Here is an 18,633-nt window from a genome sequence, read left to right as displayed (position 1 = left end):
ATTATCTCTACACAGTTCGATAAACTCTAGTGATACTTTCTGGAAAAAACCTATAATTACGGGGTCTGCCCCCGGTCCAGTTCCTTGTTTCACGTCATGTACACTCTATATGTAGTGATAAAGGGGGTTAAAGCGTTTTTCCTACTGAGCTTCCGCCGTCGAGGTACCGGTGGCTCAAAACTGTTTGCTGTCTAAGCCCTTTAGCCTTCTTCCTATCGGGGGTCGTCGACGGTACTTCACCTTACAAAAACCTACTCAACAGAGAAAGCAGTCTGCGTATGCTTCTAATGTGAGCAATTTAAACTACTTTGCAGACATTGTCGATCTGCCGATGGCCCGTTAGTGGCTCGACTGGTTAGGACATGTTTTACGTGCATCGGTCCTCAAAACCGTGGATAGTCAGTGTCCGGAGTTTTGGGTTTAGAGGCTGTCGTTCATTCGATTGATGTGAGTGGCTGAGGTTGAATGTTTAATAATCTAATGAACTTTGAAAACAGTTGGGGGAGTGAAGTTGCGCGTGAATGGCGCGGTCAGAGATAAAAGATTCTCGAAAAAGGGTAAGGTTCTTGGAAAGCTTAGTCCCTTCAAAGTCGATTAGTGCGATTGTGGGCCAGGGACTGCTGGGACTACCGAGTCTACCCTGGGGCACTTAGCGGCTAATAGAATTTGCGCCGCGGACAGCGAAGAAACGCGAGACGGTTTACGGTACACTTCGTCTTTTTCAGCTGGTTCATATTCCACCGAATAAGAGCGGCGGCAGCAAACAAAAGTGAGAGTATAAAGAACTTGGCTGTAGCTTAAGCTAAACGAAACGGTGAGTAGAAGGTATACCTTTGTTTCTATTCACAATAAGGATGTATACGGTATGTACACGAATTACGTAATGCGTAGGTAAACGGAGCATATGCTTTGAAAGTTAAGAAATGTAACAAAATAAACCACTGATACATTCTTAGCACGAATTCAAATCCGGATCTAGCATGCATAGTCGAAAAAAATCTCGGTTACTATGACGGTAACCATGAGTAACGAGCACTATTTCGAAACTTTCTGTTTACTAATAAACTAAAGTGATAGAGAAAAGCTCCGTTTGCCCGTCTTCCTTAGAACAAATATTATGCACTGCTGCCTTAATTTTAGTTTATCGTATCCTCAGCTAATATTGGCTAACGCTTCCCGACTGATTTTATTATTACTTGTTCCATTAGAAAAAAAATCATCGTGCTCGTTTACTTCAACACACCTTCCAACCAATCCTTTCATGAAACTTTCGTCCGTTTCTAACCTTTCCATGCTGTTATTGTTAGTAGCCTACTGCCTCGTACTATGCGTGTTCCTTGGCCTTTTTTGCTTTACCGCAAATAAAAAATTGCTATCATCGGGTTATCAACACCCGCGGTCTCTATCGGCGCTTCAGCATTTTTAGGTGCTCGATTTTTTCAAAAGTAGCTACTATAGTTAGCCTTAACGAGTAACAACGAATCAGTTATCCCCCGACGGAATCCGGTCGGCTTTCGTACTATCTTCTGCCTACAATTTACGAAACAGGCAATGAGATCTGTTGCTGACAGGACAATATGTTATAGCTGTCCTGTTCCTTCTATGTCCCTTTGATTGCGAGCTAGGCTATGCTAGCAACAACTTCTATAGTATGTTTATAGAATTCTTATAATATATATACATATATAGTATATATATATATATATATATATATATATATATATATATATATACACTATATATATATATAGTGCACCCTTCGACGACACTGTTTTAAATTTTCCAGATCACAAAGTTCTTTCCCTCTTCATCCCACAGTGTGCACGTACATGAGGGCCACATGTGTATCGTCCGAGCATCGTACCTTGATGTGTACAATCAGCTGGGTTACCGCTAATGGCTGCTGGGGTTGACTCTAACTTTCCGTCTCTAGTAGATATACACCCCCATATATTGCCTGCTCGCCTTACTTTTCTTCGCTTACTACTGCCGTTGTTCTGCCATGTCCTTTTCCCGTTTACCATCGTGTTTCATCTGCGTATCCTTCCGAAACTCGGCGACTCAGGGTCGGTTTGGCTAGGTTCGGCCTCCAGTGGAAGACCCTTTTAATTGCGTACATGGCCAGAGCAGGAGGTGACACGAAGGTGTAGATAATGAAGGCATCCATTTCAATGCAGTATGGCGGTCATCAGAGCCTACTATAGGCCAAGCCGTTAGTAGCAGATGAAATGTCCCGAGACGAGCATAGAAGGTCAGCATTCTGCCCACGACTCCTTATATCTTTCTCAATAACGGCGGTACGGAAGGGGAAAGAAGTAAGAGAATTGAGAAAAGCCAAAAGAAAGGGATATGTGAGCAGGATAGAGTACTTACGATTGATGTCGAGTGTAACGGATGTTTGCGACGGCGCCGTAATATTGTTGTTGGCCGCTTGACACGAAAGCACTGCAAGGAGATGGGCCCGAGTAAGTTTTGGTATCTCGAGCGAGTTACGCACAATATTGTTGCGTTCTTCTACGTGATCAAATGAAAACGAATCATCAATCACACTTCCCTCCTGGAGCCACTTAAGAGTTGGACGCGGCTTGCCGATGTCAGCTCGGCACGCCAGTGTTAGCGGGTCGCCTTCGTTAAACGGGCCAATCAGACCCCGAAGTGGTTTGCCTTCCTCTGTAACGATGATGGGCTCACCCGGGGGCACTGCAAAGTGAATAGAGATAGCAGACGAATCAAGTGGATCTGTTATGGTGCAAATGATAACAACAAAATTAGAAAAGTACTGTAAAAACGCCCGTAGGAGAAAACGACGAAATTGTTCACGAGTGAATGAAGATTTCCGTTAGTGATTCTAGCCACTCGGATTGCGTTACTCGTGGTACTTCAGATTGGATAAACTAATAGACCAGGATTCATGACCGAACTTTCTCTGAAAAACACTAGATCGAATAAAAGACACCGCTTTATAACAAAATACAAGAGAAAATATGCGGGACAAAAATCAAGCTCTTAGTTAAGAAGGATCAGAACGTCGAATTGTTAAGCTGTGGTTTTAGAAAATAAAGTTATTTTCTTTTTTCATATATAACTTGCTTCGGCCGAATGACTCGCATGAAAATTACAGTAACAGGCTAATTGCGTACAAAATTGAAAGTTGTTAGTGGGCGATCCAATTCCTTCAACAACTGTTTAATAGACTTCGATCTATTAAACAGTTGTTGAAACTTCAAATCGCTGACATCTTATATTTTTATCTAAAAACTAAATCTATATGTTTTAATAAGGGCCTTAGCACTGCACCTTTCATATGGTTTAGACCTGAAAAACTTGAATCCGAATCTCATAGATTTTTCATTATAATAAGGTACTAGAACAGGCCTTCTTCGGAACACGCTTCTTCGGATATACTTCGTGAAAAAGGTTCCAACCGAGATTGAGTAATTATCATGGTAGTAATATCATCAATGGTTCTAGATAATGTTTCAGTGTATTGATCCGAAATAAATGCGACACTTTCAAACGTGAATATATAATATAAGCGAACTGGCCATTTTACCCTGAACTGTACATGTTCACGTGCAGACTAGGTTTCTCGTCACACGTTTAGCAGGCCCCATACCCGATGGAACTCTTTTTACAACGCAAAGCCTGATTTTGAATATGAGACGGCCTAAGCTAAATGAGATATTCGATAGTCGTCAAAGTTTTCCAATTAGCCTATTAAGTGCTATATAAAAAAAATCAAAAAAAAAATGTTTTAAAAAGCCATTTAGGTCTGTACCTAGAACATGGGTCGTGTTGCGTACACAAGCCATTCAACCTATAAGTATAGACGAAGAATGGCAGCCATAGAATCTAGCTTATAGAACGTCAGAGTAGTTCCACTGATTTGTTTCGAAGTATTTTCATGATGATAATATTCATCAATGGTAGTGTTTTCCGCACATTCCCTTCAGTTCCCTGTCACTCTCTACTTTAATGACTTCTACGTATTCATGGCCCTCTCTGCAGTCTCTGCTAGGATAATAAGGCACAATCTTTTCATTGAAATTAATGTAACTAATATGTCTTTGCCATTACTACGAGAGTACTACTGCACGAATCTCTACAAACATTACCATAGCTAAAGGAACGGTACGTCCTAATGGCCGCATTAGCAGGATCGTATTGACGGCTGATCTCTAGCACGAATCACGTGTATTGATTTTAAGATTCACAAATATAATACGATACAAGCGTCCTATGCAGCCACTGTGCATGATTATTTATGTACTCACCGATAACTCGAAGATTAATAACGGTGTTAATCGAGCGCGCCCGCTTGAAATCTACTCGACATCGATATTCACCACCATCTGCTTCTGTTACAGGATCGAGTTGGAGGAACGCAGGCTTATTAGCCATATTGAAGACAGCTCGTTTAGTCAAATCTTCGATGGCCGTCTGCCGAGCCGACTCCAACTCGCGGGTTTCCCTTGCATCGATAGTGAAGATTGGCGCTGGTATGTTATCCTTATACCAGAGAACAAGGGCGACCTCGTCGTCGCGATTAGGCGGGATAATGTTGCAGGGCAGAGCGACACGACCGCGAACAACGGCCGTGTAGACGATCGACGCTGGAAGACGAACGGAAGCAGGAAAAGAAATAGAAATGTTAAACGCAAAAACCATTTAAACATGAGGCACACTGAACCGATACAAGCTATGGAAGTGGGTCTCGAATAATGTTGGCTATACGTTTACATCATAGCTTGTACGTATACTTTAGATCTATTGTTGTTTTTCATAAATGTGGTGTGAGTGGGTTTTCTAAATGGCTGGAAAGGACTATCGCGCAAAAGCATCTGTGAAATATTTCTGTTAGGACGAAAATTAGCTAAGGTACTTCTAGGCCGTTCTCGTCCAACTAAAAACACCCGTATTAGTATACGTCATTATACGCTGTTTGGTATTAATATGAAATAATGTTTGCTTGAAAAGCTCAGGTGGTTCATTTTCTGCCAAGTATACATAGCGGGGGTAAAAGTGTCGAATGCCGCTGACTAGGCCCTAATTAGACCCTTTTAGTAACTTCGTATAACACGGATATTTATTGTATTGTTGACAAAGTTAGATGACTGCACTCCGAAAACAATGTGCTTATTTTAGGTATATTTAAATATGTCGGTCTCTTTTTTCCTTTCATCTGCGTGGGAATAGCTCAACATATGAGTCAGACAGGTTGATTAGATGTATTTCGTCCTTGCAGGACCCTTCTTATGCACTACCTAATTGGAGGCTAGGCTCAGGCTGTACTCGAAGCGGGTACTGGACACTTACGAGAACTGCTACGACGCCCACGAACAGAAATAGAATCAATTAAGGAGGGACCGACGCAAACCTAACTTTAGAAAAGGGAGAATGTTTCGTACGCTCTTACTAACGAACGGCTGGCTACCCGTTCCAATGCAAGAGGCCCCGCTATTTGCAAGATACCGAAAGCCCAAGTTGCAAAAGATTAGTCGGCGAAAGAATCACTGGAAGGTATATAGCCGCGTAATATCGGCACAGATAACCTGCTGTTAACTACGTGGGGTAAACCAAACTAAGATCCTCCCCTTCTCATCCGCGTGCTTTCTCTACAAACGTGCTACTATACAACGAAGGCGTAGGTGTCTGCTATCACTAGTTTGAAAGCTAGAGTCGGTGACTGACTGCTAGAGCCTATGATTAATTTATGGGGAATGTTGAATAAAAGTGGAGAAAATAGAACTCAAATGGTAGTTGGATTGAAGAATATTCTCCCATTTGTGTAGTACGTTTCAGATTTACGGCGGTGTCGGAACGCCCAGTCCGCCGTTTCCGGCTCTTCAGGTCAGACATATTCCCATAAGTTGCACAAGAGTAATTTACACTAAAAGCAACATGTTTATCTATATAGGTATATACATCCGATTACTAAATGTACTTAACGGAGTCGAACGTGCAGGCTATTGTGCTTGCTCAGCTTTTGCCTAACTACAGCCTATTCGGATCTTAAGAAAAAAAAAACTCGTGTAATTATTTCGCAGGCGACTACATTCAGAGAACTTTCGGAAGGAGCTCCGTAATGAAATTGCTAAAACATCAACGCGGCTGAGAATCGCTTCAAACAGATGCCATAAACACCTAAGCGTCTATATTCCGTAACGTACACCTTCTAAAGTAAGAGACATCTGACGGACACGGACTCCGCAAGGACAGAATCGAGTTAGAAGCAAAGAGCAACTGCAAATAGTAGAAATAATAATAGACCTGCTGAAGGCCAGAGATTTGGCAAGCTTGAATTCATTCCTCCACAGATGGCACACGGCAAATTCACCCGATAACTTTGGCTTTGTGGTAGTTCCAACATCTCATGTTCTGCGCTCTGTATCAAGCGTACTACTGCATACACAGAATAGACTGGCGATGTTTGGGAGCAAGTTTCTCTCTCCTGTACGGCCCGGAAGATGTTAGCTTCATTAGCATCCGCGTCGCCGTTTTCTCATTCTTCCATACGTTGCAGCGTTTCTAACGTTGGAATAACAGGGCCGGCGTCCACACGCTACGTCCTTCTACGTCTGATCTACGTCACCTTTCCAAAGTGCAAAGGCAGAGAGTGGTGACGGTAATAGTAGTTTACCCAAATAAGAACGCACATTCGAACAAAGTAGACAAAGACAGAAAGCTGTAGAACGCTATAAGCAACTTTCATGCTTTGCTTCGTAAAGCGAAGAGTGGTTCCGTCTCTAAAACGAACGGAAAAGAACAAGTAAACCGCTTCAAGCGCGACTAGGTCTTTCAAATCTTCTACACGTGTAAGTCCCTCTATGCGACTAGATCCTAGCAGCCTGACTCGTCTATCAGACCCACCTTCTTCCAGATTTACTGGGCAGTCATAAAACCCTAAAAGGCACACCAAATCGTTTCACCACTTGGACACTGCTTGCTGGGGCTTAGCCACGGCAGAACCTTCCGCTGTTTGAATGCAAGTAAACGCAGGCCGGACGCAGGCATCGCGGAATCCACTTGACCAGAAGTTCCTGAACTGTACCACTCTCTACCTGGAATGCTTTCCTCCATTTAAAAGCTATAGGCCTGCGGTGCTAGTCTCCGCAGCAGGACAGTCGTGTTTGTGTGTGCGTGCGTGCATGTGTATGTGTTGCGTGCAAACATGCATCGCCTTTATGCCTGATCTACAGTGAAAGTACTGTACGGGTTTTGACGTGTAAAGACAAAGGCATCAAGAATCCGGCGGACACACTGACCCGGTCCTATAGACAGCGGCGTTCTTCGGAGGCGTATATGGTTTTTAATGCAAACGATTTCTCAAAGGTTGGCAAGCGTATGTGCAAAGAACAAACGGGGCATGCGGTGTTAGGCTTTGGCTATCGTATGACCAGGCGTAAAAATAAAGGGAACGCTCCAAAACGCTAGTAGACATTTAGAACTAAATACCTTCAGTGTAGTACTCGAGAAAACTACATGGATAGCTAGATTAGAGCGAGCAGTGTAGGTAAGAACAAGCTTTACCACCGCAGGATTCGATTCTGCAGGGCCCAAGTGGGAGCAGAGGTTGTCTTTAGACCTGAGAACCTAAACTAATAGGAATAATCGCTCCGGTTATTATTTCATCCGAGCGTACATCAATACGGCAGTCCACAAATGTTGCATCAATCCAGATGCTCGCTGCCATTCGCCAAACGAATTGATTGTGAAATTTGAATTATTGTCTAAGGGTCCTTTCTAGCGGTTCGATCGTTCAAAAAACACAGAAATACACAAGTCCACTTGTTGTAGCACGTCCGTAAGTCGAAACTTCTTTTTTAAATTAGCGGAATTTCATTCTATGCGTTCGCTTCCGTTCGATCTCACCGAAAATTACACGTTTTTTTTTTCGCAGAGAAGAGATTGGGCAGGTTTTCTGTGGCAAGTTTCCTAACAGAAACTGACTTAGCACGGTGAATGTCTGCTTGTCCCCCGTAATAGCGAGTAATGTGTTTGCCTGCAAACCTTAGGGATCCATTGTGGTCTAGATTTGAGCCCGGCAGAGACAGACTTCTTTTCGTACTGGGAGTCAGCTTGGACTCATTTCTCTAGATAGAACTAAGAATGATACAGCCCTTAATGCCGTAAACAACGATAGTTTGCTTCACATTTTTTTGTGGCAACGTAAGTTTTAAATGCCTGGACTGCTTTCAATCAGCAATAACAGCTCAGATAAACATCATAGATCTGACATATCGGATAGATATCGTTTTGAAATCTTACTTCTAAATTTTTTACGCAGAGCTGAAATTATTCAGCGTCTACATCACGGCTAAAAACCTTATCGGCCTAACATTGCCTTACCTATTTGACCGCCATGGCAGACTTCAAAAATGCCGATGCATTTTAACGCTTTTATACAATATCCATACAGTAGGGCTGCAAACATACAATTGTAGCATAGCGATTACATACAATATAAGCAAACACACGAACGCACGTCGAGGTTACCTCAATGCATGAGCTTATAAAACAGAAATTTGAGTATTTACCTCGCGAGTTTCAGCCAGCTCATCAATACTTAAATATTTATCCACATAATAGACGCTACCGAAATTCTCTAGCGAAGTTCTGCTTCGTCTCTCTCTTCTTAGGAAAGACAATCCTTCTACAATAATCAGCTTGCAGCGTATGATGTACACTGGTACCTCAATCCTTCGCTTAATTGCTGTTATTGTAATTTGTCCTGCTTATCTTGTCCGCGTATCCAAACACCTTCTCACCCATTTTTTTCCTCTCTAATACCAAATCAGGATGATATAGCGTCATTATGTCAGTATATCCCCTTTCGAAGGCGGTCATATCTTTTGCTTGTTTAGTCGAAATGCACGTCTAGGGTTATGTTGTCGTTCCGGCGAAATGTCTGCTTTTTTACGTATCACTTATGTGTTATTCATTCCAGTTAGGCTTTTTATCATATATCGTTGTTTAGTTTCTTGGGGAGGGGACGTTTTGTCTGGGGCTGTATCACCACCAACAGAAAAAACCACTTCTGTTTCCCTGCTTGTCTTTGGGCCTATTCGCCCTACGTGGCAGACGACCAAAACCGAATCAAAGCGGCCGTCGAGTCTTGAAGTCACCATGCCATTTCAATGAGGCGCACGCAGAGAGGCAAATAAACCACTACGAATCCCAAAGCTACTTCACTATTTTCACTCTGTTTATCGTGTGCTATTCAAAGCCTGCCGCCTATTGTCTGCCACAGTGTAAAGCAGTATAGTATATAGGGTTAGCCCGCACTGCTCTACTGCTGTTTTGAAGACCGGCTTTCGTTGTTCATATACATACAGCAGTCCCTACGCTGGAGCACCTATCAATAAGTGGTAACGCCAGAAACTGCGTGGCTGCCGATCCGGCAACTTACCGTTTCCCCATCATGTCAGCTTTATCAGCAGCAACAACTAGGAAGCAAGCGTTACCGCACCCCGCTTACATTCCAGTTTTCGTTAGTTGTCTCATCTGTGGAATTCTTCTTTAACACGCTCTTTTATGTTGACAAGAATCTCCAGGGTTTGTCAGAGCTGAAACCCCATTTCGGCCATTTCCCCAGGGCCTTGCGTTTCAGCCCCACTCGTATTGCTGCCCGACCCGAACAAGCTACTTTCCAGCAACGTCAGCGATGTCGATCAACAACATGACTTTCGTCTAGCGATTGTTTGCACGCCTCACGATATGCGCGATGGCATCGAATTTTCCGACCGGCGTGCTTCGTTCATTCCATGCACGCAAATTCCACACGTTCTTTTCGGCCAACAGAGCAGGGCTGTCTCTGCTGTCAAGCACAATCTTACGGCAAATCAGGGATTCCACAGGCACAGGCCTGATCTGAGAGAGAACTGCGTGGAACTGCGTTCTGTACAGAACTACGTGGAACAAAGGAGCACTTCAGGAACTGGACTATTTTTCTCTGTTCGTAATGGTATAGCCACTATTCAGTCATTGCTACTACTTTGTTAATACATTCGCTGCATTAAAATTATGTCAAAGAGGACGACGGTACGTGCATAACCTTCAGAACTAGTTATAATGAGATTATATATATATATAGGCAGTAGTAATTTGGCGACTAGAAATATCCATGCAAACATGCGAGTATATATGGAGAATGTACGTAGTTTCCCATATCTAACTATAAGAATCTAAATAAGAACAAATACTTCACCAACACCACACCCTAAATATCTTAGCATAAAGTTCGTCAAACAGATACTAGCCAATAACTTAAGTTCATTTTTGTCGCTGTTGTTATCGTCGTCGTCTTATCGTTAATCTCTTCTAGTTCACACGGTTTTTAGACCCTGCAGATGACATTCCGTTGTCATACAAACACGCATATACAACCGTGCCGACAAATCCTCACATCAGCGGTTCTCCGGCCATGTTATTCAGTGCGACGGCCTCGTCTGTCCTATAGTGAGATAATTTTTTTCCAAAACCGTCGACGTGTGAACTTCTACGAGCTCCGTGATTCTCTTAATTTATTGGCTTCACTGTAGCTTCGATGGAACATTGGGCGCTAAAATAGGAAGAAATTGTCGATCCTTGACTCCGCTGAACTACCCTAGCCCGGATAAATTTATTCACAGCCACATCCGTCGTTTCTGCTGTTTTTGTTCAAAAAAAAAATGTCGCGTTACCACTTTCATGGTTACCAACTTTTCGCAGTGTTACTTTTTGCTCCGTTCGTCGCTGTTGTCTTTTATTGGGCTGCATAGGCGACTAGCAGCTGGATGGTTTGTCTTGCATCGTACCCTATAGGATCCCAGCAGTAATATACCATTTAATATAATAATAATAGAGTTCTTTCGCACGAGAAAAAGATCTATGAACGCGTATGTTGCACGTATTCCATCCATGGGTGAAAAATACATCTGCTGCTAGGCTCTGAACAATTTCCCCCTGTCCTTCTATATACATATATAGATCCTTCCTTTTTTTCGCTCACATAAACACAGTCCTTGTTTCCACCTATTTTTGTTTTTCTCTTTCTACGCCAATCAAGACGCTATACTAATTCGCCAGACGCTGTCGCTGTCACTATCGCCGTCACAGAATACACTCGAGCCGAGAACCAACAATTACAGCGGTAACAGCAGAAATGGAAAGAAAAAGTGGGAAACAGTGCGGACCAGCCGTTGTTGCTCGCATAAAGATTTTACGGTACTGCACACAGTAGATGGCGGAGGTAGGGAACGGCCAAGAAAAAATGATGGCACCGCATGCATTCGAACGGATTGGAGACGACATATATTCGTCTGTACGCGAAGCAGATTCGGTATCGGATGGATGCAAAGTTGACTTTGGATTAGTTATTGTTTAACGGAAACAAGTCAACTGTACCTTTGTTGTTTGCAAAAGAACTCTGAAAGTTGAAAAGAAAGTTAAAGATCGATAGTAACGGCAGTCGCAAGAACGGTATTCGGTGTCTTGCAAATACGCCGAGTCGAGCCGAACAAACAACTTTTGTTATATAACAATTGATGTTTTCACTACGAAAACGTTTCTATTGAATGGCGCTTAGTGGACTAGGGATGGACGTTTCTAACGCGGACGATAAAATCATGTGCGTGAATTTATACGAAAGGAAAAGAACTAAACAAAGATCAGCTATCGACAGGCCATTTACTTACAAAAAAATTATAAGATAATCAGTGGCCATCGAAAACGTTGCAATCGAGCGACCGAATTCCAAGCTAACTACATAATGCAGTTATTAAAAAATCAAAAATGGCATATCTTGCAAGTAAACCAATATGTACCAGGCATAGCATTAAACAACATTCCTACCTAACATCGCCGGGGCCGAATAAAGCGTCAACTAACTTACGCCACCAAGGGGGAAACCTCAATCTCCTGTACGTTATAACCGCCATAGTCCAAAATTTACCGGTGCTTTCATAGTATGATCAAGACGCAAGTTGTTCTTGGTGTTGTTTTTATCATTATTATTATTACTATTAGCCGTTAGCGACAGGCTCATCGACGTCCGCGCACGTTCATGAGCTTGTTGCTACGGTGCAGTTCCGTATTTCGTTATATTTTTGTAACTATTCTTTGTTTGTAGCTTCTATTCGCGTTTCACAAATGATATGGCGCCATGCTATGTAACTGTCTACTCAAGAAGATCTGCATGCTCGACGTTATAGTGTGACAGGCGTGTCCTATAAAGTATATAGGATTATGCTGTAGAAGAGTCATTGATTGCAATGTTTACTCTTCCTTTTGAGGTGGAATTAAAATGATGTTGCGATATGGCTTTAATGTACGGTTGTCATAACTCTAGATAGACGAACTTGTCTGGATTGAACGTTTGGTGACCGGGGAGCAAACCTATGCCCAGATATTCTTATTAGTCCCACACGAACCTAGTCTCACTTCAAGGCTAGTCTATCTTTCGAGTACACCGTCTCTGCTATCCGTGATGGTACTGCATATATATTACGGCATACCGGTACACTATACGCTATAAATGGAATTCGAATAACGGTTGGTTTGCTAGTTTTTTTTTACAGATGCACAATTATGTCATACACGCTTCCATATACAATACGATAATTCGAAATGAGGCAACTACTTGGGTGCGCTTGGAACAAATCAGTACGTATAGATACCTGTAAACGTGGTCGATGTCAATGGCTACTTCCCACGCCTAATTTGAATTGATATATATTATCAAAAGTAACTGTAATTACACTGAAGTGTAATACCTTCAGGGTGTTCAGCGTAAGTTTCTGTCGCTTTTTGCGACCCATTAGTCTTAACAGAATTGCACGTTTTTTTTTTTATTACCCTCGTCCTGTGTTAGTATAAGCCGAGTCCAAAAGTAGTCGTCTCATATACTGTACATATTCGCATATTTTTTCGTATGGTAAAATTCTTAAAAATAATAATGTTGCACTTAAGGACCTCTCATGCTCATGATATTTTTGACACTGTTCTTTTAATTTGCCTCACGTATAAGCTAGCAGTACTCGCAATGTTTACGCTGACGGAGGAAGTGGGGGTTCTGGAGTATTTCGATTTGCTATAGAGTATTTGATAACTAAACTCTTTGACCATAACCATGTAATGCGAGTGTGCTAAACCGATACTAATTTTAACAATCTATTCGCTGATTTTGTTATTACACATTTTATGAACAAAGTTATCTTGTGTTCCGCAAACATAAGAAGTTGACATTTCATGAAAGACAAAGGATTATTTCGGTTAGTCGATACACCCTCATATCGATCCTTAACTAGGTTGAACAAAGCTCCTGCACAGGCGTAATGTTGCAACGATAATGTTAAGTCATTCTAATGTAATTGGACTTAGGCCATGCCATACATTGCCAGGTCCGTCGGATTGCCGTTCAGCCTTATGGCTCCTGCCTTCTGCGTTCCTCTTCATAATTGGTATGCCCTAGTCTTTTGTCCACGATTAAGTGTTGTTGAGAGGCTTAAGTCATGGACGGAACAAGCATTAGTAATGACAATCACTTCGCGAGAGCTCTGTTCGGTATACGTAGTAGCCAAGAGTCACTCGCTAGAGCATTTTAATTGATCGACTAGACTGCCTCTTAATTAACTACCTTCATCTGGGTTAAATAAGGCCTATTTAGTTCAAATATTATCAGGCTTCGTTCAATTCTTTTCAACGCAAAACAAACCGCATATGGCTCTCTGTGCTGTAATGAAATGATCGAAATTTCTTGTGACCCATTGTGATGTATATTTATGGTTTGTGTGTACCAGCTTATGCCACTAATCTACCACTACATTGGATCGTAAAAACTGAGAAATTATATGGTATGATATTATTTATATAATATTATGCACACAAACGTATGTGCATATTAATTAGCTTTAATAAAGTCAAGCCTTCAATTATTTCCGACAACACATCCAAATGCCTGTGCTGTGCAAAGGGAATAGAATATGAAGCCTAAAAAAGGAAGGCCGCTACATCGCACCATGCGCGTTTCTTTACGGCTAGCTTGTAGTATTCGAATGTTGGTAGCGCAAACACGGCATGTGGACATAGCTGGACGTATGGAAAGCGTCCTGTTTGCAGATTGTCATAGAGATTGCGCATCAAAGATCAGATATTGATTCTTAGTTAGGATTCACGCATCACGTCGTTATCTAACTGCAAAGCTAAAATCAGCGTTCAGCTGACTGGTCTTCATTGTGCCACAGCGTCATAACTAAACAGGTCCGACTGTAAACACAGAGTTCGTGCTTCGTATTTCTTTTGTCTCTCGACATATCTACTCCGTTGATGCATGCCTCTATTGAGAAAAGAAGGTATCTTACATTTATTGCTGAAACCGAAGGAAATATTTGAATGTCGCGTTTTTTAAAGCATGTAGCCTCTAGTTATACTGAGGCAAATAGTCTTTAGGAAACTCAATTTTTATGAGCCCGTTTGTCGCCGTCTTCATACCACCACCAGAGGATTTCTACCCGGTCCCCATCTGGTCGATCTGGTCTTGCAAATATCTGCCTGTCATGTCCCTGCAAACAAATCATAGTTAGTAACAAGCGCGAAAGTCCTTGTAATAACTTCGGCCGTACAGTTGGCCGTATCGCTTGCCGTTGCTGATTCACTCATAACTCGTTGTTGCGTTCGTTCTTTCCAGTCCCTCGTTAATTGAACAATTGATTTTCTCTAACCCTTTTTCTTCGGAGAGTGCGACATCACAGATGACAACGATAAAGACAACTGCTTTTATGTTTTATGTCTATACTGGGTTAGCCCGTATTGCACTACTATTGCTATGTCTATCATTGGGTCAGTAAGTGACGTCGTTCGTCTTACCAACATAGTTTGGAGAGATACCGTTATTGCCAGCTAGTTTAGTTTGCCCCCAACTCTGTAACGGCATATATATTCATATGCGGTATACAAAAAAATATGAGTTTTCATAACGAAGCGTGTACACATATAGAGGTACGGACTAAACCATCACGTAAATCAGATCCGGAAAACGAAATTATCGTTAGGAGGGCGGGTCATCGATAAATTGAAGGCACAAGGCGAAGTTAAACTAGCCATTCATCATTAATAAAAAGCTAAATAACATTAGCCACATCAGTTGTTTTCCTTCGGGTGTGACGTCATCCAGAAGGCTCATCTTAGACAGCAGAAATATGATAGGAATGACGTATGGGTATTTGCACACCGGGCAAACAAAAAGGGGGCAAGTTCGGGCCAACCGAATATCGGCGACACCTTCAGCCGCTCCTTCGGCGTAATATTACGGTTTCGGCTTTGATCTCGGTTGAGTAGCTATGCAGAAAAGCAGTGCATCGCTGTGCAGTGTTTAAATTAGAGGAAACTTCGGCGAATCCTTCGTCGTAACAGGCATGCTTTCATTCGTTATTGCTGGCACCAGACGAAAGCCAATTCTTTTTAGAACAAAACAACAAACTCATCAGGGCAAAAAGTAAATCATCAGAGCGAAAAGCAAAGCGTCCTTTTTAAAATTTGAATGAGGACCAATTATTGTCTATTTTTTTCGCGCTGAAATTATTTTTGGAGGAAATCCCTATCAAGATTAAAAACTTTTTTCTAAAAATCGACAGTTCACATTACTGGCGGTTTTTATGCGGATTCTAAAAGATCCCAGTAGATTTCTCATGAAACGAACCGGAACATTCTCAGTGAAGCTTAGAATAAAAAAAAGCTCGAAAATTCTACAAATTGACTTAAAAATTTGATACATCTATACTTTTAATGTAGACATTAACGACCACATTAGAAAGGAGAATACCCACTACTAATTGGGTAATTCGGATAAGCTACATCAATTTTGCCTTTTAAGACTCTTTGTTTCTTTTCGCATCTTTTAAACTTTTTGGCCGTTTCGAGCTTTTTTTCGTTTTTGGAATTTTTGGCCTGTTATAGGCTCAAAATTTCATTCGGACTTTCCTTGTATTTAGCATATTTGGGCGACACTCTAACGAGTTTACGCCTACAAATATCACTTCTTGCACAATTGTTCTTAAAAAGTTACTTGTAAACTAACGAAAAATATTTTGAAAATAATTATGTAATCATTCAAGTTCCGAATCTCAACTGCATTCGAGGTTGATGGTGGTAATATATGTGTTACTTAGCAACGCTGCTAGGGATAGCATCGTAAGGCATAGTATGTGATAGGTAATGTCACTACTATCGTTGTTATTGCGACTTTAGTTAAAATTTCTTAAGCAGGCTTGCAACTATATACCTGGGCCTAATGCTTCCATTAGTCATGGTCCAATTTATATTATAATTTCAGTACCTACTTATAATAAAAGTCTGACGTCTTGTTTAGCTAGCTACATTAATCCGTTTCTTAAGTATCATTTCGCTCAGTTTCTTATAGATATGTAACTGTCGTATTCGGACCCCTCCCCCCCCCATAGTATAGAGACCGTACGGTAGGAAGGACCCTTTTACGTGTAACTCTTGCTGGCATAAGCTTAACAATAAAGAACAAAATGAAGTATAGGAGTGTAATTGACGTGCGGTGTATCTTCTCTTTACTCATTCAGCGCCTTTTGACTGAGTCCCTTTTACCGATAGTTTGCAATCAAAGAGAATAGACGCAGCGCGTCATTGTTTTAACAAAACATAGCACCGTACAGCAAGTTTTCGAACCGAACCTCCTTGTATCCTTCAAGGTACCTTAAAATAAAGTTTGCGAACGCACGAAACTTGAACTCCCTTCCGAACTTGGACTTAGTAGTCGAGGCTCAAAACATCGTTCCGTGCAGTTCAGGTAAGCTACTTTCCTCTATGGAAATTTGTCTGCGATACAAACTCTCCACCCCTTCGCAGTTGTGGGATCGTTGGTTAAAAATGACTTTTGGGAGAACTTGAACTTCATACCGTTATATGCACCGAAAAGAGTTCCTACATTAATGAAAAAAAATACCTAAGAAAAATGGTTAAATCTAACACGACGAAATAGTATGATTTTTCTGTTTGTGTAGCACACAATTCTACGTGAAAGCTTAACACATGTAACTGTCGTTTATTTCAGTGGATAAAATGGGTCAAATAAACGCATATTAAATGCATTCTGTGCGAGCTATTAGATACGAGATGTGCAAAGGCTTCTTAAATTTTTAGAATATATCTTTGTTTTTGAAAGCAAGCTTCAAAATATGGATTTAATTCGACGGTATTTCTATCAACGCTTACACCTATTAACAGGGCCAAACGTGTTCCAGGTCGTTGCCACGAATTATAGCATGGGTGTTCCGAATACACACCTCAAGATATATCATATCCACACTATAAGGATGCACGCTTTTCACAAAGGAAGGTTGCTGTCGTTTCAAATTTTGGCGCGTACGACACGTTCAGTCTCTCTTCGTGCATCGAAAATCCATTAGATTATCCACAAGTCATTAATTTCTTTCCATAATCGCAACGCGGAAGATCACTGGGTTTACAGCACGGTAGAATTACCGACTTCCGTTCTGTGAACCGAAAGAAAAAAAAAATGTACTAAAAAGCTCAGGGCTGAACAGACGTCTTCAGCCAATTAGGCCACACCATAAAATGAATCACATCGAGGCATGGGTACGTACCAAGGAATTGAATAGCCTGTTGAGTGAATTAAGAGGCTTAAGAATGAAGATGCACGAAATGCACGTAACTAGCATATGGAAGAAGTCAAAACAGGAGAACGGTTAAATGTTTGTAGTCATTGTAGTGTTCTTATTCTCTGCTTGGTCCGCTAGTTCCGCAAGGCGACTGTTTTGTGTTAAATACTCTGCCACAACTGGAACCTCTTCCTGACATTTGCAGTCCGGAAAATTTTAACTCGATTGTGTTCCGAAAGAGATAATATGATTAAAGCGATTAATTTAAAATATCTTTATAAACACTCGCTCGCAAGCCCTTGGATATTCATTTGACAATATGGACGCATTTAAAAGGATACCTGTATGTATACTGCTTACTCGTGCAAATAGATATCCTTGCGTAGATTCCAAAAAAATTACATGGCTTGTTCCGATATTGCGCAATGGCTTAACGCTAACGATATAGCTGAATGACGTAACACCTGCACCGACTCAAAAAAAATTCTATCCAGTATAATCCATCAAAACTCACATATTACCTATAGTTAACTGAGTATATTTATATGCTGATATCCAGAAATAAAAACCAAACGGGTTTTTCTGACAAGTTTCCAGAAAATGCCTCAGGAATTCAATTAAATTGTTTATGCTAGTATGAGTACCTTGCTGACTTGTCAACATGTAGTTTGGCGCCTATAATAACCAGGAAGCTCTTTTACAACGCCAAAAAACAAATTCCTGTTTCTCTAGATGATTCTCATTAGCTATCCGAAATGACGATCTGCCGTTAAGAACTAAAGTGGAATAAGCTTGGACTTCTTATAAGCGCACCTTTAGTTCGTATTAATTACCTCTAAGTAACCCAGATTGATCAGGTAAGTTGCACAAGTTGCCGCCATCTTGCGGTGCGAATCGCACCTCCACACAGTCCATGAGTGATTTGCAGTTACAACAATAATCATATTTCTGATCGAATATATGTGCTGATTGACCCGGTGTAATCATCTTCGAAATGACCGCCTTCTAC

General features: G+C 41.4%; 1 protein-coding gene and 1 long non-coding RNA gene across 3 annotated transcripts in view; one reads left to right on the top strand and one right to left on the bottom strand.

Annotated features, from left to right (window-relative positions):
- LOC111250378 (uncharacterized) overlaps window positions 1–18,633 on the bottom strand; it is a 59,869-nt gene that overhangs the window by 30,872 nt on the left and 10,364 nt on the right. For both annotated transcript variants that reach the window (XM_086986869.1, XM_022805547.2), the window contains exons 2-3: window positions 4,275–4,613; window positions 2,374–2,700 (exon numbers count right to left, since the gene is read on the bottom strand). In XM_086986869.1, coding sequence (XP_086842995.1) covers window positions 2,374–2,700; window positions 4,275–4,613 — 666 coding nt within the window. The remainder of the gene's footprint in view (window positions 1–2,373; window positions 2,701–4,274; window positions 4,614–18,633) is intronic.
- Window positions 721–5,733, top strand: LOC147755794 (uncharacterized). The gene is made up of 3 exons (XR_015326273.1): window positions 721–814; window positions 4,368–4,750; window positions 5,246–5,733. It is a non-coding gene; the product is annotated as an uncharacterized LOC147755794 (long non-coding RNA).

Source organism: Varroa destructor, unplaced genomic scaffold (assembly GCF_002443255.2).
Source record: "Varroa destructor unplaced genomic scaffold, Vdes_3.0 BEIS01000004.1, whole genome shotgun sequence".
Classification (NCBI taxonomy): Eukaryota; Metazoa; Arthropoda; class Arachnida; order Mesostigmata; family Varroidae; genus Varroa; species Varroa destructor.
This window is presented reverse-complemented; position numbering and strand designations above follow the sequence as displayed.